This window comes from Phoenix dactylifera, chromosome 10 (assembly GCF_009389715.1).
Source record: "Phoenix dactylifera cultivar Barhee BC4 chromosome 10, palm_55x_up_171113_PBpolish2nd_filt_p, whole genome shotgun sequence".
Lineage (NCBI taxonomy): Eukaryota > Viridiplantae > Streptophyta > Magnoliopsida > Arecales > Arecaceae > Phoenix > Phoenix dactylifera.
Genome location: NC_052401.1, coordinates 15,561,149 through 15,586,556, shown reverse-complemented (window position 1 = coordinate 15,586,556; position 25,408 = coordinate 15,561,149). Strand labels below are relative to the sequence as shown.

Below are 25,408 nucleotides of genomic sequence, written 5' to 3'. Positions count from 1 at the left end.
GTTACTAGGACGACAACATTATCGAGATTAAGTCGTTGTGTGACATATACGTTGGTTGTCCTCTTAACCAAGGAGTGTGGAGACACTGGTATGCCATACAGGTGAAGTGTAGGAGTACATTTCACTGAACGTGACCAATTCCGGAATGCTCTACTGTCGAGAGATGTTTCGAGTGGATATGGGTATAAGTTTGGCCCTCTGACCTGAGACCGCAACCTGTGACTAGCAAGCAACTCACTGTACTTTGGTACCGGACTACCTGAATTTCTAATTCAGTGACGGAAGGTCACTGGGTGCAGTCAAGTACTTGCGTAGTTAGTTGTGAGTTAAGATGGAATTGACCCCTCCTGAAAATAGGAGATAATGTCTTGTGATTAATTTAGCAAAACCTTGGCCAGGGTAATCTCAATGAGGAGTCACGGGATATCTAAAGTTAATCACATAATGGATGTACTAATTATAGGGTTGACAGTGAGCTCTAAGTCATCTTGGCATTAGGAGTCAAAGGGATTGAATTATACAGTAACCATAGTCTAGGGTTTCAGAATATTTGCTTCGCATATATTCGGCCTATCCGGACATCGGGTACCATTGCTAGATGGTCACATCGATTAGTATAGGAAGACGTTCCTATACTACCGGCTTAGGTTCGAACCTATGAGATCACACGCATAGAAGTTTCTAGGTTGATCAAATGGCTGATTGATGATTAAGAATCATTCAGGGGTAATTTGGTCAATTCGATTGACAAATTATCCAAAGCAAAAGTTGCATTAAAATAATTATTAAATTATTGGAGGACTAATTAGCAATTAGATTGCTAATGAACTCAATTTGATTGAGTAAATTGGGCTTAGGTTGAGCCAAATTGAATAGGATTCAATTTGGGCTGCATCAGGGTTTGACCTAATTAGATTGGATTCAACCCAAGTAGATTGAGCTTGACCCAATTGATGGGACTTGACCCAATTGGATTGGGCTTGATCCAAATCAATTAGAAGACCTTATTTGTTGAGGATTATGAGTCCAAATAATCAGAATTGGATAAGGAGAAGAATCCCTAAATTTTAGGAACCCATCCTTATCTTCTTGGAGAAGAATGACACCTTAATTTATTCTCAATATTTTCTACGCCTATCCTCTTTATTTTTGGCCAAAAATTGGCGTGAGAAGAGAGAAGGCGTGGGGCTATAATTCTTATAAAAATGGCGCCTTAAATCTTTCTAGAAAAATTAGATGAATTTTCTAATTTGTAGGGATTGCATGGTGCATGAAATAGGGTGGTCTGCGGCTGAACTTTGGACGCATGAATTTCTATCTTTTAGGAATTCAAAATGCACGAAATTTGGATATGTTTATCTCCTCTAAGCTGCCAAACCACCAGAATTTTTTGGAAATTTTATCAGCCAAATTAGTTGGCTAAAATAGGTGTGAGGCATGGGGTGGTCTTTTGGTTATAAAAGACCCCCATGCCTTGGGTTCAAAATATACCATATTTAGAGGTTTCAAAAAATTCTGAAAAAATTTTCTGAGGGCCTCCATCCCTTCTTCTCCTTCTTCCTCACGTCCATCCTCCATCTCCTTGAAGAACAATCAAAGGTTGAGTGTTTAGAAGGAGAAAGCTTCAGCCATTGCAGCGTTCCTGCGCGAGCTAGCACTCCCGCAGAAGACGATCTACCTAGGGCTTCGCGTGTACTTCTCGTAGAGGCCATTCGTGTGCGTGGCTGCGAAGTCAAGGATCAGATCCATAAGTTTCGTCCATTATAAAAGATATTAATCTAGCATTAATCATTTATTATGGTGTCAAGGTTTAGGTCCGATTCCTCGAGGTTTTACCCTCTTTTGGGGCTCCTCACGGAGATATCTCCAGAATCCATTCGATGGATATTCGGAGATTAATTAAAATAGAGTTCTTAAGTTTCAGATCTGATAGTTAATCATGCATAAAAGTTTTAGCATAATTGTTTAAACGATTTCGGCATAATCCTATATGTTCTTAATGTGCTGATTTCTAAATTTGATCTTGTAAGCATGCATGAATTAAATTGTTTGATTCATTTTTCCGCTGCATTTTTGAAACTTAAAAAGAACTACGTATGGCTTGATCCCTCTTATGAAGGGGTACGTAGGCAACCCGATCAGGTTCAGCAATGGTTTATAAAAAAAAAAAAAATCAGCATGCTTAACACCGAAGAACCTAGGATTCACTTTCAATTACCCTTAAAGCCCAACTTGGGCTTCAAGAGCGAGGATATCTATATAAGCACAAGTGGACTTGTTTTTACATATTCAATTTGGAACTAAAAAGAAATATTATTTTAAAACTTTTTAAACAATACAAAAGAAGTCAAAAAAATTTTATAATTTAATTTTTTAAAATTTTTAAAATTCTTAAGACATACTTCCGACGTCAACTGCCCCGCCCGGCCACCACCGTCCTCAATCCTCGCTTCTGGATAAATGCCAACAACAAACTCTTCCGACGCCGGGACCTAAACAAGTAGCTAAAATTATTATTATATTGTGCCAAAAGTCCAATTATTATTATATTTTTTATGGGAGTTTTCCCAGTGTGAGAATTGTGAGGAAAAGGCATAAAATAGGAAATTTACCTTCCATAAAACTTTCAGTACTATCTTTTTCGGAATTTTCCAAGGAAAAGTTTATGTATTTGATGGACAAATATATATATTTTTTAATATAAACTGTCCTATATTTTGTTCCCATAGATGAGTTCAATTAATATTTTACATTTATCGTTTTTCTTAGTAAGTAATCTAACCGCTCTCTATAAAATATTGTACATACTTTACCATAAAAAAGTATGTAAATTTATAAATAACAAAACCACAGCTATCTCCAGCTGGATAATCTTCAGATCTTGAAAGGGACCAAAACCCAATCTGCCCTTCTCCCCCAGCCCTTATTTATTTCATACTACTTTGGTGGCCAACCCACTAAGCCGCAAGAATACCAAGCTGCAGGCATCATAGTAACATACTAATAAGAGAAAGAGATCACAGAAGAGAGTACGGAGAAAGAGAGCTAAAAGGATGAGCTTTGGAGTAGTAGTTCCTGGGAGCAGCAGCCGAGCCCTCCATCCCTGCCCAAACCACCTCCAAGCCCACCTCCCCGCCACCAGAATCGGCGGCGACGGCGGGGCGTGGCGAGTGGCTCTGAGGAGGAGGGAGAGGGGATGGGCGGCGGGGCTCAGCTCTTCCTCCTCCTTCTCCTCCTCCTTTAGGACCCTGGCGGCCGTGGAGGAAGGGGGGTTCGTGGGGGCGAAGGGGAGCCTCTACGAGCTCCTGGGGATCTCGGAAGGCGGGAGCTACGACGAGATCAAGAAGGCCTACAAGCAGCTAGCGAGGAAGTACCATCCCGACGTCTCGCCACCCGACCGGACGGAGGAGTACACCCGACGCTTCATCGAGGTCCAGGAGGCCTACGAGACGCTCTCCGACCCCGGCCGGAGGGCGCTCTACGACTGCGATTTATGTCGGGGCTTTCATCTTGCCTTCTCCACCAGGAAGCGATTGGACGAGGTGAATTTGGTTTCTTTGCTTCCATTACTTCTTGAATTCAAGAATTTGGGCTATTTTTTCGGTTAAAATGATAAAAATTTAATGCTTGTGATAAGCACTTTGTGAAAGTCGGAATCTTTTTTCATTGCTGAGATCTGAAACACTTTTCGTGGTTTGCTAGAAAGTTTGAATTTTAGCATTTGGATTTTTTCAGCTGTGTAATTTAATCAACTCTGATTTAGCATGCGGGAATTTGATTCTCTTCTTTGCATTCGATAGATATAAATTGGCATGGAATTTGGAGAAATTAGAACAATTTTGGTTTTTTTTTGTTGCTGCAATATGTAACTGGTGTACTGGTTTTCGTAAGAATCATGCTGTTTTCTGAAAAGAACTTACTATTATATTTTGACTCTTGGTTTTTATGCAACTTGTACTATCTATAATGTTACGTTTGTCAGATAATTATGTAGCGGGGGTTCTTATCTGAATTTCTGTCTTCTAAATTTAATTCTGAGTATGTATTTATTGATTTTGGTGTTTGCTTGAAATATTTTTTTTTTGGTTTTTGTTTTTCTGAGAGATTAAAAGATGGGCTTTCGGAGAATCTGAGATATATGGTTCTAGTAGGAATTGGGTATTTCAGCTTAGAAGTATGATATGATGATTGCACAGAATTATCTAATATTTCTACTTGTTAATATGGGGTGAAGAAATCTGGTTTCTTCAGTTCTAGCAGAGAAATTTCTCAGTTTCATCAAAAATAATGGAAAAGTTGTTTATAGTTGAGAGCCAATATATGATCTACTTATGCACTTGAGTTTTATTTGAGTCAAGAGAAATATGGGTTTCCATGATTTTGATTTTTGTTGTATGTATGAGTTCGGATCCTTTTTTAAGTTCAGGTGAGATTTACTACATATATATTTTTTTTGAAAAATAAGAAGAAACACTATATACAAGGACGGGGGAGAAGGGGACCATCGTGAGCTGATGGGATGGCTTTATATAGGCAACAAAAATAAGTGGGTCGGGTGCCTGGAATTAAACCTCGATGTAGTTGTCCAGAAGGTGGCCTTATCCTATTTTGTCCATATTATAAAACTTTTCCCTTCTTTATATGAAGGTTATCCCTTGATTAGGATTTTGTTCTTTTTCTCTAGCCTGAGAAATTTGTGGTGGCAAAAGATCTGACAGTCTTGAAGAGTTTTAATAACTGCTGACTATGCAAATATATGTGGATCCTGTACATGGTTTCTTTTTGTCAACTAATATTTTGTGTCTATCAGAAGCTTACATGATTGGTATTCTTATAATATTTTACATTTTGAGAATTATCTAATTCTGTGGTGGTGCTCTTCATCATTAATAGGCTACATTTTTTGCCAACATGAAACAGAATTTTCTGGGTTTCATCTAAATTGATGGAAGATTTCCTTGTATTCTAAAGTCTTTGTTATTTGATCTGGTTATGTAGATTTTCTTTGTTTTTCTATAATTTTATTCCAATAAGCAAGGTTTAGACTTTTGGGATCCTTTTTTTTGGCTGTGTGTGAAAGAGTACAGATTTCTTTAGAGATTCATGTATGAATTGATATTTATTATGTCATTCAAGAAAATCATTGATTTCAGGAATTATCTGTTAATTCAGGTTTCGTGTTAAAAATTCCGACTTGTTTCTTTAAATCATTGATGAGAGTTGATCTGGCCCTCAAAGGATTGTTGTGTCCTTTTTTAATTTACAAGAATATTCTCTTAGATTTCTCTCTCTCTTTCTCTCTCTCCAGAGGACTTCTAGAAGTCAGTGGTATTAGAAGGTCTGTCATTCTAGAAGAGTTTGTACTTTTTTATCATCTGTCATCCATATGTGGGCTATGGTTGTCGACTAATAGTTAAATGAAGCTACTTTGGATCTCCAGGAATACTTATATTTTTAAACAGAGTTAGGGTGACGTGGATTTGATTTGTTCAATAATAGTCTTTGGTTACCTTGACCTGCCAACCAAAGTTCTAAAATGATGCGAAGTTTGTTGAATTTTAAAAGACTGAATTTCTAGAGGGTCTTTGGGGTTTTTCTTATTATTGCTTGTGATCCTTCATTGATCTGTTGAGTGATAGAAGATATGTTGATTTTCTTCATTTGCTCTCTGTGTCTGAATATCTTATTATGGTAATCTGTGTTGCAAGAGCTGTTCTCTCTTAACTAATTATTTAAGCATTAGTTAAGTTTGAAGTTTTTTATTCTTATAATCTGATTTTCCATTTTTGCATTGTATTTTACTGGGTCATAGCTTAATTATTGGATACCTCCTCAGATATTTAGACATCCGTAACTTTGTTTAATTCTTTTCCTCCCCTTCCTGTTCTTTCATGTGATTGTGTGCCCCTTACTGTAGTTGATATTATGTGTCTGCACCATTCACTCTACTATTAGAACTCTGTAGTCTCCAGCTAATGTGCTAATGCTACCTCTCCTTCAACTTTATTCACCTGGGCATTTAGAGCTTCAGATGCTTGAATCCTGCCTTTCATATTTGTCTTATTGTTATATTTATGTTGCTATTTGTCTACTTTACCAACTCCTATTTATTTTATGTTTAAGAAAGTTAACCAGTTTGTGATCCTTTACCTCTATGGTGATCAGAATCTGCATCACCATTTGTTTATTCCGATGTACTTGGTTTTCTTGTTAGTATTTGTGATCTCCATCATTCTTTTCTCAGTGTTCTTTACCAAAGGCATTTTACTTTAGTTTTCTATATGCTGAGTTTTTGCTGCTGTTGTTGTCACTTTCTGAGTAGGAGTTGGATGAGAGATCTGGTTGGAGGAACCGTTGGCAGGATCAGATTGCAGAGTTAGGGCGGAGGAGCATGAACAAGGATGCAGAGGATAACCTATCTTGGGGAGCTCAAATGCGCAGGCGAAGAGCTGAATCATCTATTGAATAGGGTCCTTATCATAATATGCACACGTATTCTACCTTATTTTCCTTTTGAAAGTTTGAATTTGGTGGTTATTCACTATGCCAAACACGACATCTACTTCATCATCAACCCAGGGTTATCAGCCTACACCCTCCTATGGAATCACTTGACAAGCTTACTGAAGTCATGCACCATTTCTTTTGTGGATTCGGATGAGAAAAAGGAGGAAAAAGAAAAGCTTTATATTTTGATCGACCCATGCCACATGGAGTTATTTTCCTTTTGCAAATTTCTGTCAGCATGAACCTGTTAATTTGACTTTTCATCCTCCAATGTAAATACTTAACTCCTTTTAGATGTGTATATAATGGAGCTCTATGTATTTTTATAACTGTGCTGTTTTAGTTAAAACATTATATTCATTTATGCATGGGAGGCGCTCCGCAGGAATTAACTCCAACCAATGTAGATCAGATTCTCTGCATTTTTGGAGAGCTTATGTTGTGTTCAGATCTCTATTTAGCTGGATGTTGGCAGCCACTGACTCTATGAATAGCAATAGCAGAGAACATTGAGAAATTTTATTGGTCTGTTGGTAGATAAAGCAAAAAGCAAAGGGATAGAGACATCATCATCTGGGTGGATGTTGTTATGCTGCATGCAAGAATCTCTATGATTATCACATATAAAGGAAACACTCGATGGATGTCTAATCGACCAATGGGACATTCAACTATTTTCCAGGGCTTAGTTTGTGACATGCATCTCTACCAAGTCACCTATTGGCTTAACTCCTTTTTTCCCTCTTTGTTCAGATGAAAGAAGTGGAGCAATCAAAAGTGAGAGTGCAGTCATCCTCTAATATATATATATATATATATATATATTGAAACATATTAATTTTTGTATCATAGCCATCTGTGCATTGTTATTCTCTGCCCTAGGCAAATCAAAAGGCTTTTGGGCTATATTGTTTTCTCAGCCTCTCTTCATATTTTTAATACAAAAAAAACGTCAGTTGGTACCATGTAACATTTTCTGTGAGTTTTTTTAATATATGATCCTTGTCATTTGTTTGTCATATGATCTTCCAAAGATCTATGTGGATTTTAAATTCCATCAAAATCACCTTGTTCCCAAGTGGTTGATAACAACTCTTTAAAGGATCTGCTTAATATCTAGGTTTAAACTGACTGTTTCATATGCCTTGGCTCCCTTGAGTCTATCAAACATTCAAACCAAAGTTTCACCATCCACTTTCAGGTCAGAAAGCATCTGTCATTTGTGGCTATCAGATGCATTGCTGCAGCTTCCGGAACAGATGGAACCAACAAGAACTCAGGTTAAAGAATATTTTCCTTATTTCTACTACACCATATCTTTGAGCACTTATCATCTCTTAATGGCTTGGTATCTGCATTCGCGAACAATCTGGCATTTGTGAACATGTTTGTGATCCATATCCATGCTGTCATCTGAATGAACAAATGCCAGTGATGAACACAATTTTTTTTATTGTACTCTTGGTTCTCTCCATTGATGGTCGTGGACACGAGTGCAACCAAGCCGAGTTTGATCAAGCTTGTGTCTAAGCTTGGTTTGAAATTGATTTCGAGTTCAAGCTTGACCTATTTAATGTTATTTCAAGCTCAATTTGAGCTTAAGTTCAAATGGAGCTGAACACAAGTTTACATGATCAGCTTGATGATTCTAAATAAACTTGAACTCATCTTGAGATTAAATCAAGCTTGGCTCACGCTTCAATAAAATCTTGATTAATGGTTTCAAGCTTGCTTCAAAAACGTTTGATTCTAGTCTAAGTTAATAGTTAATTAATCCAAAGAAGAAAAATCTATAGCAACTAAAATTTTATTCCAATGATCTATTTATATATAAAACCCATATTGTATAATTTCGATAAGTCGGGTGTTATTAAGCGGAACTTGATTGAGCTGAGACAATTATAGACCTAGCTTGAAATTAACTTCGAGCCTATTTTGCTTGTTCTAGCTTGGTTTGTTTAGCTTCAAACCAAGCTTGATTCAAACTTTTCTTGGGCGATCCATTTGCTTGACAACCCTATCTGGATAGCCATAAAGGTTCTCCTTGGATCATTGAATAGACTCTTCAGTTGTCAAATATCAACTTGATAAAATATCCTGGATCATTAAATTTTCAGTAGCTCAAATCTACTTTCTTCAGGTGCCTTTGGTATTTTGCCTCCAATATTCTAATAATGGTATTTTGCCTTGAATGTTCTAATAACCCTGTGGAGATGCAACAGGATAAGTATCACAGTTCTTATCTTTTTCAAAAAAGTGAGATCAGTAGGTGCGCTCTTCTCTAATAAGTGAACTACTTCTCTGAATTTGTGCATAGCCATTTTGTTCACATCCAGCTCCTGGCTGGTTGCATGTCAAGATATTTGTGCATCAGATGTCAACATTTCAATTCCTTGTTTGCTTTCATTTCAATTCCTTCTAATAATTGTTTTGTATCAATTTTGGAGTAACAGTAGAGCACGTAAAAGTTCCTTGAAATCATAGAATTGAAAATTCAATCTTTGAGTCTGATTTTTTTTGTTTCTTTCTCTTTCTTAGGCTATTACATATCCCGGCTCAATGCTTATTTCAATAAGTAATCGAGTGAATAAGCTTTTATAAATTCTGCGGAAACTTTTTTTAAAAAATATCAACTTCACGAGAAAAGATCAGATTTTTTTTTTTTTAAGAATACATGTTTAAAGGTTCTGGGATGATTTTCGCCCTAGGTATAAGTACAAGATGGGCAATATATAAATTTAAAATAATTGACATATATTTATTGAACTGTAGATACACATACTTTTAATATTTGATACTGCACCTCTCATATTTAGACACAGGACTAAAATCATTGCACAACACCTAAATATGAATTCTTCCTAAAAATAAAAATAAAAATATGATATATTCTTATAAAATCATAATTAAGTAAAATTTTCATGCATCTAAAAGTTTTATCCTTTAAATTTATATTTTTAAATTTTATAAATACAAAAAATTGATTTTTGGAAATCAAGTAATCCAAACTTTAGGTCGAATATGATCGCAGGCATGAAATGGGCTGCCTCCTTTCTTTGTTGAAGTCTAAAGGCAAAGAAGTTTCTTGCTGTGTTTCTTTCTTTTTCCTCAACATTAGTCTTGGACATACACATCTGCAATACATATCTTGCAATGAATGGCCACAAGTTCTTAAGGATGCTTGGTCCAATATCTATGTTTAAGAATGTGTTCATCCTCAATGTACAGTAGCTACTCACTATGTCACCTGTATTGGATTTATACGATTCGAAAAAGGAGCTAGAGTCTAGATAGCAAGATACATCTTGGCTTTAAATTCCTTCTACCATAACAAAGGCCTATATTGCATTTGCTTCTACATGCTACACTTGGTTTGCTTCTATTCTTTCCTCATGTGCTCTTTTGGCCCTCTTAGCAGTTGACTACTAATTTGACAAGAGATAAATTTGTTTGAATGATTATGATACAAATTAGTTACAATATTTTGCACAATTTTTTCTCTTCTACCGATTGGGACTTTGCCTAATATCTTGTGTCATCTCCTCTTCATTGGAGGTTAGTGGCCAAAATTTAAGAGGTCTAAAACGTGTGAATGTGACATGGACAAATTGAAAAGGTGCCTGGGAGACACTTCGCCCTGATGATTGAGAACTATTGCAATTTTGTAGTGCCATGCCTAATCTGATGCATGCTTTTGGTGCTTGCTCTAGTGCTTTCTAGCTTCGTATTCGGATCTGAATCACGATCTTGGTATGGAAGGTTTGCTTCTAGTAGTGCCTCTGCTTTTGCTTTAGAGTGAAGCCGTTGATAGGGTACTCCAGTAGTTCGATCTGTAAGTATGGTTTTAACAAGCTTGATTCTTCATCCAAGAAGAGGTCTCAATAGAAGTCAATTTACTATTTTTCTTTTTGAATAAACCAATCGTCTAGTCAATGGATGACCTCCTGCCTCCTACCCTGGCATCTTTTTAAGCCCGTGCATGGGAGACACTTCACCATGATGATTGAGAACTGTTGCAATCTCGTAGTGCCATGCCTAATCTGATGCATGTTTTTGGTGCTTGCTCTAGTGTTTTTTAGCTTCGTATTTGGATCTGAATCACGATCTTGATATGGAAGATATACTTCTAGTAGTGCCCCTGTTTTTGCTTCAGAGTGAAGCCGTTGATAGGGTACTCCAGTAGTTCGATCTATAAGTATGGTTTTAACAAGCTTGATTCCTCATCCAAAAAGAGGTCTTAATAGAAGTCAATTTACTCTTTCTCCTTTTGAACGAACCAATTGTTTAGTCAATGGATAACCTCCTGCCTCCTGGCCTTATATCTTTTTAAGCCCATTAAGCTGAAACAAAATCAACCAAAATCTGATTTATTCATATGTTTATTTGTTCTACTCCCGTTCTAATTAACAACAAATTTTAAAGTGGCCCAGAAGAGACATGCTTCTTTAAAATTATGAATCAAATTAGGTAAATGCCCTTATCCGAGCTGCTACATATTTTGTTAATTTTCCAAGAATTGATCCAAATTGGAGAGATTTTGTCCCAAAAATCTTCATGCATCACCTTGGGCATGTAGAGCCGTAATCTCACGTATGTTAATAAGTATACACGGTTACATCCGTGGGCATGTGTGCTCTCATTTTCTTCATCAAGCCCCGTTCTTGACCCGTTCATCCCATACAAATCAACCACGAGAAGAGATGTGGAGTCCTCCAGCGGAAAAATTAAGCTGGACACGGTCCATGGACGATGTTACTATATGAAACATGAAGAAAGCAAATGGGCCACTACCTTGGCCTGGATTTGAAGCTTTTTGGGCCCGACCTCGCCTTTGCTCTGCTGCAAATTTTGGATTTAAGATTGATATGTGCATCCATAACACTTCAAGGTACAGCACTTTGTGTTCAGAAGCATCACATTAGAATGATCGTTGAGTAGAGGAATACATGAACTCGGACTGGACCTGTCCAAGGCCTGGTAAGAACTGCACCCTGCCCCTATATCATTTTATTGTTATTATTTCCTTGATATGTAATTTGTATTTATTCTATATTGATTTTAAAGGATTATCGGATCCACCACGGATTGATTTGGTCATCTTGGACAGGTCTGGATGAGGTTTGGAAGCAAGAGCCACGACTTGATAGTGATGCCCAACTTTCAAAAATCATAACTTTTCCACATGATGCCACATCCTAGGATTTCACTCCAAAAAGGCTAGCCAGAAGATATTATTTGGATTTTTTGGCCCTGTATAAGTATCCAAGATTTACCTAGCACATACATCTTCACATACTCCGCGCATTTTAGTTTCAGCGTCTCCACTAGGCTAAAGGTCCAAATCTATTTAAATCTAATCACAAGCACCACAATCAGCTTATGGTCAGCCCTTGTAAACTCGTTTTGCAGTGACCGCTAGTCCACATAGGTTATGGATCGGATCCACTCTGATAGCAGTTTGTAACATCCCAGGACCTCCCTCCAAAAATGCTAGTCGGTAGATATTATTTGGATTGCTTGGCCCCATATAAGTACTCAAGATCTACCCAATGCATAGCCGATATAAAACCAAACATATTCCGGCACAAATCCTCACACATAGCATCTGATTTCAGTGGTTTTTTTCTTTTGAAGTTGGATAATATTTAGATTTTTGGGACAAAATCTCTTCAATTTGGATCAATTCTTGGAAATTAGCAAAACTTATAGCAGCTCGGATATGGGCATTTTATCTTTTACCCAATTTGATTCATAATAGTAAAGAAACATGTCTCTTCTGCGACACTTTAAAGTTTGTTGCTAATTTGATGAGAGTAGAACAAGTAAAAGGACAAATAAATCAGATCTTGTTTCAGCTTCATGGACTTAGATATTAACAAAAATTCACAGGATCTGAATAATCATAATTGTCTAAATTTGTTTCTCCCTCTTGACACTGTTTTAACATCTCTGATGGAGACTATTTTTGTGTTTCTTAAATATGCAGAGAGAGACCATTTTGTTTTTCATTATTTATCTTTCCATCAGAGATAAGGGAGTTACAACAACTTCTCTAGGAGTCAATTACTGTAACCATACAGTAATCAACCACGACTAGTCATGTGGGTCAAAAAATCTAACATTCTCCCACTTGGCCTATATGATCATAATATTTATTTGAACAGAATGAGATAACATTAGGCGCACAACATTCCAATCCACAATTAGTTTGATCATAATAATACCATAATTAAACAACTTACTAGTGCGAGTCATGGCGGTTCCATATCTCCAAAGTGACAAAGTTCCTTCCAAGTACCACAATATCAGCAAATTATTTAACCACAGTCCATAAATGAGAAGTATCCATAATGGTCAAACATTATGTCTTTGTTAGAGACAATTCCTGTGGTCATACATTCAAACTCATGCATGTACAACATTTGAAGAATAGAAAAATCAGAAACATAATTAATTAGCTTCAAGTGTCAAAGAAATAAACATAATACGATCCTCAATTAACATTATGGCAACAAAGACCCATTCTTTCAACATGCTCTTTAATTGTCTTTGGTTGTAAACCTTTTATCAAAGAATTTGTAATGATGAGCTCTGTCCTTTTATTTTCTATAGACACATATTGTTTCTAAACTTCCTCCTTGACAAAATATTTAAGCTCAATGTGCTTAGAACCATTAGAATATTTGTCGTTTTTGGAGAAATGAACAGCTGCAGTATTATTACAAAAAATTTTCAGCGGCCTGGCAATAGAATTGACAATCTCAAGTCCCAAGATAAAGTTACGCAGCCACAAACCATGAACCGTGGCCACATAGCATGCCACAAATTCTGCTTTCATGGTGGATGAAGCAGTGCTAGTCTGTTTGGCACTTTGCCATGAGATTGCTCTTTCAGCTAATAGGAACAAATAGCCAAATGTTAATTTTTTACTATTTACACATCCAGCAAAGTCTGAATCTGAATAGGTAATCATCTCAAGACTATCATACCTTCGATATATAAGCATGTAATTCTTGTTCCTTGCAAGTATCTCATCACCTCCTTTGCAGCTTTCTAGTAATCCATGCCTGGATTAGTTTGGTATCTGCCTAGCATTCCAACTGCAAAACTGATGTCCGATCTAGTGCAGGTCTGAGCATACATCAAACTTTGAACTGCTAAAGCATAAGAAATCTTTTCCATCTGCTTACGTTTTCATTCATTCCGTGGGCATTGCATGAGACTAAATTTATCCCCTGCTGAATTGGAGCAACATTAGCTGAACAGTTCTCCATACCAAAACTCTAGAACTCTGTCTATATATGCTTTTTGAGACAATCTTAACAATTCATATGATCGATCACAAAATATTTTAGTGCCTCATTCATATCTTTCATTTCAAAGTTATTTGAGAGAAAATTCTTAGTTTCATGCAATAGGCCAAGATCGCTGTTGGCAAGCAAAATATCATCAACGTATAGAACTACAAAAATAAACTTGCTCCTACTGACCTTCAGGTATATACACCAATCGACAGCATTTTTTTAAAAACCGAAGGAAGTATTGGTATCATTGAACTAATGATATCATTGTCGGGAAGCTTGTTTAAGTCCACATATTGACTTCTTTAATTTGCAAACCATGTGCTCTTTTTCTTTTAATAGAAAACCTTCGGGCTGATCTATATAGACTTCTTCATCTAAATTTTTATTTAGAAAAGCAGTTTTTATATCTATTTGGTGCAACTCTAAGTTATAATGTGCAACCAAAGCTATATTGATTTTGAGTGAGTCCTTTTTAGACACCAAAGAAAATGTCTCTTTATAATCAATACCTCCTTTCTGAGTGAGACATTTGACTACTAGTTTGGCTTTATATCGTTCAGTATTATCCTTTAAGTCGAGCTTGGTCTTAAAGACCCACTTACATCCAACTGTCTTACAACTTTCGGGCAAATCAACAATATCCTAGACCTCATTCTATTCCATTGATTTCAACTCATCATTCATGGAATCAATCCATTTTGCAGAATCAACACCTTTTATGGCTTGTTTGAAAGAAACTGGATCTTTTCTTGTACCTATATCAAAATCAAATTCTTGTAGATAAATCATATAATCATCTGGAATGGCAGATCTTCTTTCTCTCTAAGATCCTTAATGTCATCCCTTGCGATTCTTCTACAACCTGTTCAGCGGTGATAACTTCATCATGGAGTGTCTGGTCATTAATTTGTTGTTCAATGTTGTCAAATTGTGTGACAACTGTAGAAACAATGATTTCTTAGAAATCATAGGTAAAGAGACTTGTACCCTAACTTGTTGAATTTCTACATTTCGTGGTTTATCACTCCTATTAGTTTCACCATTCTTAATGAATCTGATAGTACCGATCTCTATAATTCTCATACTATGGTTAGGACAGTAAATGCTATACCCTTTGGACTTTTTGGGATAACCGATAAAGTATCCACTGATCATTCTGAAATTTAATTTTTTTTCATGCGGATTATAAATTCTAGCCTCCATTGGACAACCCTAAACATGCAGGTGTCTTAAACTCGATTTTCTTCCTGTCTACAACTCAAAAGGAGTCTTTATAACTGCCTTACTAGGAACCGATTTAATATGTATACAACGGTCTTAATGGCTTCCATCGACAACGATATGGGTAATAGAAAATTATTCAAGATACTTCTAACCATATCTATAAGTGTATGATTACGTCTTTCAGCTACACCATTTTGCTGTGGCATTTTCGGCATAGTGCATTGAGCACGTATGCCATGCTTTTCTAAGAGTTTAGTAAATGAGTCAGAATGTTGTCCTGTTTCATCATACCAACCATAATATTCACCACCTCTATCAGACCTGACAATTTTTACCTCTTTATCTAATTGCCTTCAACTTCAATAATGTACACCTCTAAGGCATCCAGCGCTTAAGATTTTTTGTGCAACAAATAGACATAACCATAATGTGAAAAATCATCAATAAAAGTAATAAAATACTTCTCTCCACCAAATGATGGGGAGTCAAAATATCCACAAATGTCTGTATGGATAATTTCAAGAAGTTCTTCACTTATTGTGGCATTTTTCTTTGTGTATTTAGTTTGCTTTCATTTAATGCAATCCACACAGATACTGAGATAGGTAAAGTCTAGGTTTGACTTCTATTCCCAATTTTGAAGAAATATCCTTCAACATCAAGTTTAGAAACAGAAGTCAAATTTCTAGAAATAGAAAGAATATAAAGAGTCCGAAGCAAATCTAAATGATAACCAGTATTGAAGAACAAACAATAGGTCCCAATAGTTATAACTGAAACTCTGACCCCATTCCTCATAACAATAAAACTGTCATTTGGATTTCGCATTCGGGTTGTAAGGAATCCCTACATCGTATTTGAAACATGAACATTAGAACCTAAATCGAACCACCAAGTATTAGAAGGAACTTCAGTAAAGTTTGATTCAAAACATATGTAATTCAAAGGCTCACCATTCTTTTCAAACCATACCCTGCGTTTATGGCAATCTTTTTGATAGTGTCCCGATATTTTGCAAAAATAACATTTATCATTATTTTTTTTCTTCTTGTGACCCTTGTTATCATGATGAGGCTCTTTACTCTCGGATGGTCCACCTTTTATGCCCTTTTTTGGCTTCTATTTCTTTTTGGCTCTATGACTTAAAAGGTTGACAGAATGATGTCTTTGCTGTTTAAGTCTTGTCTTTTCTTGGACAAGCATACTGGTTAATTCATTCACATTCCACTTATCCTTATTGGTGTTATAGTCAATTTGAAATGATCCATATTAAGGAGGCAAGGAGTTCAAAATAAATTGAACCAGAAAAGATCCACATTCATCCCAAGAGCCTTCATCTTAGCGGTTATATTAGTCATTTCAAAGATGTGCTCATGCATCCTACAAGTACCATCAAATTTCGTGGTGATAAGCTTAGCCATTAATGTCCCTGCTAGAGACTTATCAGCAGATTGAAAATGTTCTTTCACAGTTTTCACTAGTGCTTAAGCACTGTCACATTTAGGAAGTGTTGACTTAATGTTGTTCGCTATACTCATCCGCATAAACATAATGCTTAGTCTATTCGATCTTTTCCAAAACTTATAGAAAGCCTTTTCTTCCGCACTGCTTGTATCAGTAATATCAGTCGGTTTCTCAATTAGGACAGCTAAATCAAGATTCAGAATACCAAGGTGAAACTGGACTTGTTCATTCCACTCTGAGAAATTGGTTCCATTAAAGATCGAAACAAAAGAAGCCTACGAATAAAACGAAACAGGAATAGATACTGCAATAAGAAAATCAACAATAAAAAAAATACTTGCAACATTAATACTTGCAATAAAAAAAATGCTTACAACATTAATACTTGTAATAAGAAAATTGCTTATAACATTAATACTTTGAGTTAGCAATAATAATAATGAATAACATAGACAGTGTTACCATAATATATCTTTGGGTAGTAATTATGAAACACTAAATTACTATTATAGTGATTCACCCAGAAATAATTAATGATATAGGTCCAAATTCAAATAGGCCTGTCACCTTCGAGCATCCAATACCTATTAAATCAAGGATACTCCCTAATCATCCTAACTTAATAAATCAATCATTCGAAAGTGGTACCTTTGGGCTAATCCATAATATCTCATGATTGAAAACTGTAAATCATAATTCGCAAAGTCATTATCTTAATATTCATTATCTTATACCTGGGATAAGGGTATTAAGGTTTTTTTTTTTTACGACATGATATCCATTAAATATTCTAGTTGGGTCACTTTGGCAACTACCATGTCATAACATAGGCATCAAATTAAAATAATGACATTGCACATAATTGACAATTTATAATATGACAATTAAAATGGAATTTATATTTCATATGTATATAACGTAATATGTAGTTGACAATAGTAATTGGTAATGACTTCATGAAAATAATTCTTTACCAATATATATGATCACAATGTATGTTATATCAAACTATCAAGTATACTAATCTATACCACAGGTCTGCCAAATCACAAGTCTTTATATGCAAGGCTAAGCTACTGAAGTTTCCAGCAAAGACATTTAATTCGCATGGGTACAAATAGTTTTCAGATCCAGGAGAAATCATTGGCTTCAAAAGAGAACTCCTTGTTATGAAGAAAGGTAACTAAAACCTTAACAGAAATAGATTGAGATCTAGAGAAAGCCCAACCCAGCTGATCAAACCACCGTCCATGCACTAGAGGCAAAGATAAAATCAAGGTCATCATGTCAGCATTGGAAAACCCGAGATAGTTGTATATAATCCCAACAGTACATAATTTTACTTATAATTTCAGAAGAACATCAACCCATAATAACAGGTCTGATCACTGGTCATGATTAACAACAGATAATCTGTGTTGCGGGCCTTCCGACCCGACAACAGCACTGTCCCAACCAACTGACGATAGAGAACGGCCTGCGTCCCCTACAACATAGCCCCCCCAGTGACAGCCCCCCAGGCCTAGGAAGAGTTTCTATGTGCGGGCGGCCCTCCTTCTAGCGCCATCTGTTGTAGGCCTTCCGACCCGACAACAGCACAGTCTCAACCAACTGACGATAGAGAACGGCCCGCGTTTCCTACGAGGTATTGTCCGCTCTGGGACTCCGCCCCGCGCATCTAGCGCTGACGGGGGATACCCGCACGGTTTTATCCTTCAAAAGGCGCCTCGTGAGGAAAGAGGTTTTCCCTCCTTATAAGGCACAGACCTTTCCGCTGCCTAGTCGGTATGGGACTAAATTCAGGCCCTTCCCACAACAATATGATAGAACAAAGATCCATGAAGTCAGCAAGTTATTATAAATATAAGAAAACAAAACCCTCGTCACAGCCCGCCAATGCTAGTCCTAGCAGAACTAAGGATAACCATAATTATTACCATCATCCATCCTCAGTAGCAAGACTATGAGCAGGGAATGGGAATCACGCGGATCGAAGAAACAGAACCAGACGACGCGGATCTACTTTTCCAGATCTAGAACAAGCAGAGCCACAATGGGCGCACTCGTCCCCTTCCTCTAGTATTTGCGGACGGAAAGCGGAAGTCAAAAGCTACAGTCGGTGATGAGAAAACTAGATCTTTGGGTGAAATGGTGTAGTGCTCGTTCTTTCGTTCCCACGATGGTTGGGCCCCGTAGCATTACTCTTTCTAGGGAACGGTGGATGCTCTGCAGGCAACAGCTGGATCCACCAGCCGTAGAGAAGAGTGCATAGATGAGGAAGAATCCAAAATCCGAAAAATTTAAAAAAAAAAAGAAGAGAGAGATAGTTCGAAAACACCAAAATTTCTCAAATACAACAAGAAACGAATCACCCCATTGCAGAATGAAAACAACGAGATATGAAAATGATAGAGGAGTTTATCTCGTTCTGGATCCGCAATAATATCATAATTAAAAAATTCATAAACCCGCTCTGATATCACATGTTAACAAAAATTCACAGGATCTGAATAATTATAATTGTTTAAATTTCTTTTCATGTTATAAATAATTGTGTATCTGGATCCATTAAAATAATCTGAACAATGAAATTCGTTATTTCTCCCTCTTGACCTTGTTTAACACTTGTGATGGAGGCTGTTTTTGTGTTTTTTAAATAAGCAGAGAGAGAGACCGTTTTGTTTTTCATTATTTATCTTTTCATAAGAGATAAGGGCGTTATAACAACTTCTTTGAGAGTCAGTTACTATAATCATCTAGTAACCAACTACGATTGGTTATATGGGTCAAAAAATCTAACATTAAAAAGATGAGAAGGTCATCCCTTGACTAGACAATTGGTTGGCTCAAAAATAAAACAGTCAATTGACTTCTATTGGGACTTCTTCTTGGATGAAAAATCTAAGCTTGTTAAAACTTTGACTTCTATTGAGACCTCTTCTTGGATGAAGAATCAAGCTTGTTAAAATCTAACTTATAGATCGAACTATTGGAGTGCCTGATCAGCTACTTCACTCTAAAGAAAAAGTAAGGGCACTACCAGAAGCATACCTTCCGTATGAGGCTAAGAAGAACTAGAGCAAGTACCAACAGCATGCATCAGATTAGGCATGGCACTACGAAATTGCAATAGTTCTCAATCATCACCGCAAAGTGTCTCCCACGCACCTTTTCAATTTGTCCATGTCACATTCCCATGTTTTAGACCTCTTTAATTTTGGAGTTTTTTGCATGGATACCCTTCTAAATATCGAATTTTGCATGGATATTCTTCCAAAATTAATATTTGCATGTATACCCTTGTAAAACTCTATTATTGTACACATGCCTGTAATATAACGGTATTAAAAAAATCATATTTATATTAATTAAAAATAAAATAAAATTTTAAAATTACGCAATTGCCCCTGTCTTCTTCTTCTGCTATTGGGATCACGATCTATTTGCATGTCTACCCATTAAGGATATTTTAGTCATTTTAATTTGAAACCATTAATTTTTTAATATCGTTAGATAGCATGGGTAGATATGCAAAAAAACAAAAATAAAAAAAGAGTAGAATGATAAAACAAGTGGTTGACGAAGGTATACATGCAAAAATCAATTTTGGATGGGTATTCATGCACAATTCGATATTTAGGAGGGTATTCATGCAAAAAACCCTTAATTTTGACCACTCCCAATGTGTAGAAGAGAAAAAATTGTGCAAAATATTGTAATCAATTTGTAACATAATCGTGCAAATGTTAAATGTAGAAGCAAATGCAATATATGCCTCTCTTATGGTACAAGGAATTTAAAGCCAAGATGTATCTTGCTATCTATAGCTTCCTTTTTTGAATCGTATACATCAAATACTGGTGACATAGTGAGTAGCTACTGTACATAGAGGATGAACACATTCTTAAACATAGATATTGGACCAAGCATCCTTAAGATCTTGTAGCCATTCAGTGCAAGATATGTATTGCAGATGTGTGACTAATGATGAGGAAAAAGAAAGAAACACAGCAAGAAACATCTTTGTTTCAGACTTTAACGGAGAAAGGAGGCGGCCCATTTCATGCCTGTGATGATACTCAAACCTAAAGTTTGGATTACTTGATTTCCAAAATCATTTTTTTGTATTTCAAAATTTAAAAATATATAAATATATTAGAGTGGATCTGAGTGGAGATCCACTCTAATGTAGCCAAGTCCAGATCTCTCTCTCTCTCTCTCTCTCTCTCTCTCTCTCTCTCTCTCTCTCTATATATATATATATATATATATATATATATATATATATATATATATATATATATATATGTATGTGTATATATATATATATATATGTATGTATGTATGTATGTATGTATGTATGTATGTATGTATGTATGTATTATTGATCCTAAATATCTTAATAACAACAGCTCTGATTATTAAGATTGATAGGTTAATAGATTGATACGTGAAATGCAGATATATATACAGAATCTCTTAGTACATAATTTGTATGTATTTATTTTTGCACAGAAATTATTGTTGAGTAAACTATCCATTAATTTATCAGTTCACTTATGAGTCACATCTAGATGCAATTCAATAATCTATCAGTTCATTTATCTAATTATTAGATTAATGAAATATTTATTTGGGCTTGGTTCTTGGATTTTATGAGTATCATTTACGACCCCATTATTTATAAACATGGCATAAAGTTGAGATGTATCCTGAGTCTAATTCTAGCCATCCATACAAATGGTACATCCTTTTGCATGAATTGAGAACTAATTTAACTAAGAGAAAGCATGAGAAAAAGAAAACAAATACTAGTTAGGTATGAGATGTGTCATGTGTGTGTGTGTATATATGTATGTACATGCATACATATATACATACATACATACATATATATATATATACACATATATATATATATACACACACATATATATATATACACATATATATATACATATATATATATATTATATGTGTGTGTGCGCGCGCGCGCATATATATAGAGAGAGAAAGCTAAACTTGGCTCCACTCAAGTAGATCTCTACTCAGATCCAGTCAGATTTAGATTAGACGATAGAGTTCTCATATCAATGATCAGAATCGTTGGATGTGATCTAATATTTTTAAACTACTTTTACACCAAAAATTATGTAACTTAGAGACTCCTAGCCTCTGCATCAAGTGTCCAAAAAATTTGGACAATCTAAATAATATGAAATTATATATATATATATGATTACTTGATACATAGGCTAGGGTCTCTAAATCATATAATTTTCAGTGAATTTATAATTTAGATGTAGTTGATCATATCTAATAACTCAGATCATCAAGTGGAACTTCATTGTTAGATTTAGACTTAATCAAATCTAAGTGGGGATCAACTCGAGTGTAGCCTAGTTTAGTTTTCTCTCTTTATGTATATATATTGGATGATAATGACCGCACATTAATCGAATCATTGGACATGATCTACCACCTTTAAACTGTTTGTACACAAAAAGTATGTGATTTTTTATCACATAATTTTCTGATCCTCTGATGCATGCATAGGTTAGAAGTTTCCAAATTATATAAGCAATTTAGAGGTAGTAGATCACATCCAATAACTCGGATAATTGATGTGAGACCCTCATTATCAAATATAGTTATGACTGAATTTGAATAGAGATCCGCTATGTTCAGCTCTGTGTCTCTCTCTCTCTCTCTCTATATATATATATATAATAAGATGGACTTCCATGAAACATCAAGAGGGAAGAATATCCCCATAATGCTCAGGCCACTCAAAATGGACTTCAAGTAGCTCCAGTCCAAAGCTCTCTGGGCTCTATAAAAAGGCCTTCACATAAGCGCCAGATATCACGAAAAAAGTTTGTTAGCTACGACTACTTTGTTCTAGTTCAAATGTTATATTGAAATCCCCCCACTTGAGAATCCAAGGCAGACCTAGCATAGAATCATACATACTACATTAAAATGAGAAGTAACATGAGTCTAATCTTTCCATCTCAAATTATTTATGCTTTTTAATGAATCAAGCACTACTTTTATGTCCAAACATGAGAAGATTAGAAAGAAAACAACCAACAAATTATATGACTCGTCAGATGTTCGACAGCAACAGCCGGTACACGCTACAATCAACTTGAGCTAGGTGGGACAAATTGATAAGATAACTAATGTGGTACCACTTTTCCAAAGGAATTGAGCCCACAAAAAGTAACAGATTAAACACACTCTCCCATTATATGTCACCTTCATCAAGTGTCTCCCTTCTAGGTCCCACCTAACCCCTCTGTGTTTCTACAGATACAACACTAGTGGTGTGCTGCGAAGTAAGGTTCTCATGTGAAACCTCTTGCACAAAAGAACCCGGAAATGCGCAGCAAAACCTCCCCTCAAAGACTTGACCAAGCCACCTCCCCTTAGCTTTCTCCCCACTTCTTCCAGCCTGCATGCCTTGACAAAAAAGAGCCCTGGGATTCCATCCTCCACCCTCACCGAGGAGACTTGGAAGAAGAAGCTTTTGGCAACATGGGCCTAAGGAAGTACTCCATGGATGAAGACATGAGTCTCTGCTTCCAATCTCCTCCTTTCTTTGAATGGCTCATGCCACCTTCCTCCTCCTCATCCTCACCCCTAGCATCAGAATGCTTGCCTCTTTTGAGTAGGCTTGAAGAGCCCAAGAAGACCATCAAGGAAGAAGATGACTCCTTGGGAAAGGATGTCCCCCGAGAAAAGGTCGCTGTGGCCTTGAACATTGGACTGCCAGGTGCTTCAGGAGAGCTTGATGGAGGGACCGATCCTTTGTACTCTAAGAAAGAAGAAGAGAAGGAGATGGAGGGATCGCCGGCTTGCGATTCGGGCAAAGAAAAAAGATTTTGGATTCCGACGCCAGCTCAAATCCTCACAGGGCCGTTGCAGTTTTCCTGCACCGTGTGCAATAAGAGCTTCAATCGGTACAATAATATGCAGGTTGGCCTCTCAACAGTTCCTTGAAATATATTTGAACCTTTGATTTGCTTCCTTTTTCCTATTACTTTCTAATTATGGTGTCTGAATGTGTAAAACTTTATTCTTCCAAACTTGAATCCATAGAAGACTAAATATTCTTCTTAAAAATACGAAGGCCAATTATTTTATTTTTCAATTTTTAGAAATTTAATTTTTTATAATTTTTTTTCTTTTCTTATTGACAGGATTTATAAGTTGTTTGATGAGTTTTATCAGATCTTTTGAGAATTAGGAAAGAACTGTTTATAAATTTATTTTATCCTTCGAGCAGCATCAACCTCTTGTGATGCTAAGCATATATTCCAAAATTCTGAAGTGAAGAAAATGTAGATTTAATTGCAGTCTGACAAATCGAATACTTGTAATTGTTTCACTTTCTCTATGCTTCTAATCACATATGCAGATAATATTTTCAGGCTGGTCCAAATTTTCTTTCTATGATTTTATTTTTTTGATTTTCACAAGTGTTCCACAAACATAATAATTTTAATACGAAAGAAATATCTGATCGAAATTACAATTTATGTAGCCTTTTTGTTATTTTATCTGTTTATTTCATCTTGTTTGATCAGATTAGTTTTAGTGACTGATTGGCAGTGTCCTTGGCAAACACATAGCCAAAGAAAAAGATAGATCAAGTAATTAAATAACTATGTTTGATTAATCATGTGAGACCATCTGATTCTTCTCCATTTTTATAGCTAAGTATAATTGCTTTGTGATATTTATTGTTATAGATGCATATGTGGGGCCATGGATCAGAGTATAAAAAGGGACCAGAATCTCTTAAAGATACACAGCCGATGGCAATACTCAAACTTCCTTGCTACTGTTGTGCTCATGAGTGCAAGAACAACATCAATAACCCTCGAGCGAAGCCACTGAAGGACTTCAAAACCCTTCAGACTCACTACAAGAGGAAACATGGATTAAAGCCCTTCAAGTGTAAGAAGTGCAGCAAGCCATTTGCTGTGAGAGGAGATTGGAGAACCCATGAGAAGAACTGTGGCAAGCTGTGGTTTTGTACATGTGGGTTTGATTTCAAACACAAAAGGTCGCTCAGTGATCATATAAGATCATTAGGAAAGGGTCACTCTCATTACCTTCCTCCAAAGATTTCTGAGGTAGAGAAGGAATGCATCATAAGTTTTGATGATGAAATGGTCAAAGGAAAATATCGTTCTACTGCATGAAAGTTCGAAGATATTAGGCTTATGTAATCTTGTGCTCAGCAACAAAAAAAACTCTAGGGATGTCTTTGCTTTAGAAGACTATAGAAGGGAGTAGTTTGTTGTGGAGCACTAGAATAATGATGAGTACACTATTTAAAATGTGGTGTCTTGGTTAGTTTATGCAGCAAATAAAAGAGAGAATACCTATGAAAAGATTGTGAAGTAGCTGAATTTTCTTCTGTCTCAAGGTTATAAGTGCCATAAAACTCTGTGGCCAAATAACTCATGTGTAATCTTTGTATTGGAGAAAATTTCCCAAATTCACAGACTATTTGAGTCATTACAATGATGAACTTTTATTCATTGCATATTTCTATTACTCCCGCGCAAATATATATTTTCTTGAGCTGCAATTCAACCATAAGTAAGATCGATGGAGGTATGATCATACAATGAGAACATGAACATGTCATTAGAACTAGGTCAAGTGCACAAAGCATAAATTATGGATGCAATCATTTAAAACCCATATTTTATGCCTTGTTTTTATAGTCTAGGTAATAAACTTTTTCCAGTCCAACTTTGAGGCCCAAAGGCACCTGACTTATCCAATACTACCCCATTTTGTGTACACATGCTCGGGGTACATCAATTGATGTGGTTTAATTGCCTTGAAGGTCCCTTTGACTGCAGGTGTTCATGATCCTTGACCCATGA

General features: G+C 36.1%; 2 protein-coding genes across 2 annotated transcripts; both read left to right on the top strand.

Moving 5' to 3' along the window:
* The first annotated feature begins 2,944 nt into the window (after nucleotides 1-2,944).
* Nucleotides 2,945-6,870, top strand: LOC103723182 (chaperone protein dnaJ 20, chloroplastic-like). The gene is made up of 3 exons (XM_008814017.4): nucleotides 2,945-3,542; nucleotides 6,323-6,470; nucleotides 6,580-6,870. The coding sequence occupies exons 1-2, from the start codon at nucleotides 3,054-3,056 to the stop codon at nucleotides 6,467-6,469; spliced, it is 636 nt and encodes a 211-aa protein (XP_008812239.1). The 5' UTR covers nucleotides 2,945-3,053; the 3' UTR covers nucleotide 6,470; nucleotides 6,580-6,870.
* A 15,992-nt stretch (nucleotides 6,871-22,862) lies between these two features.
* LOC103723185 (zinc finger protein WIP3-like) lies at nucleotides 22,863-25,022 on the top strand. Its single transcript, XM_008814022.4, has 2 exons — nucleotides 22,863-23,480; nucleotides 24,257-25,022. Exons 1-2 carry the CDS (start codon nucleotides 23,040-23,042, stop codon nucleotides 24,710-24,712), a joined length of 897 nt encoding a protein of 298 aa, XP_008812244.2. The 5' UTR covers nucleotides 22,863-23,039; the 3' UTR covers nucleotides 24,713-25,022.
* The last annotated feature ends 386 nt before the right edge of the window (nucleotides 25,023-25,408 follow it).

Coding starts and splice junctions, on each gene's coding strand:
- LOC103723182 (XM_008814017.4), top strand. CDS start 3,054: ATGAGCTTTGGAGTAGTAGTTCCTGGGAGCAGCAGCCGAGCCCTCCAT. Junction 3,543..6,322: donor CCAGGAAGCGATTGGACGAG/GTGAATTTGGTT, acceptor CTTTCTGAGTAG/GAGTTGGATGAGAGATCTGG.
- LOC103723185 (XM_008814022.4), top strand. CDS start 23,040: ATGGGCCTAAGGAAGTACTCCATGGATGAAGACATGAGTCTCTGCTTC. Junction 23,481..24,256: donor ATCGGTACAATAATATGCAG/GTTGGCCTCTCA, acceptor TTATTGTTATAG/ATGCATATGTGGGGCCATGG.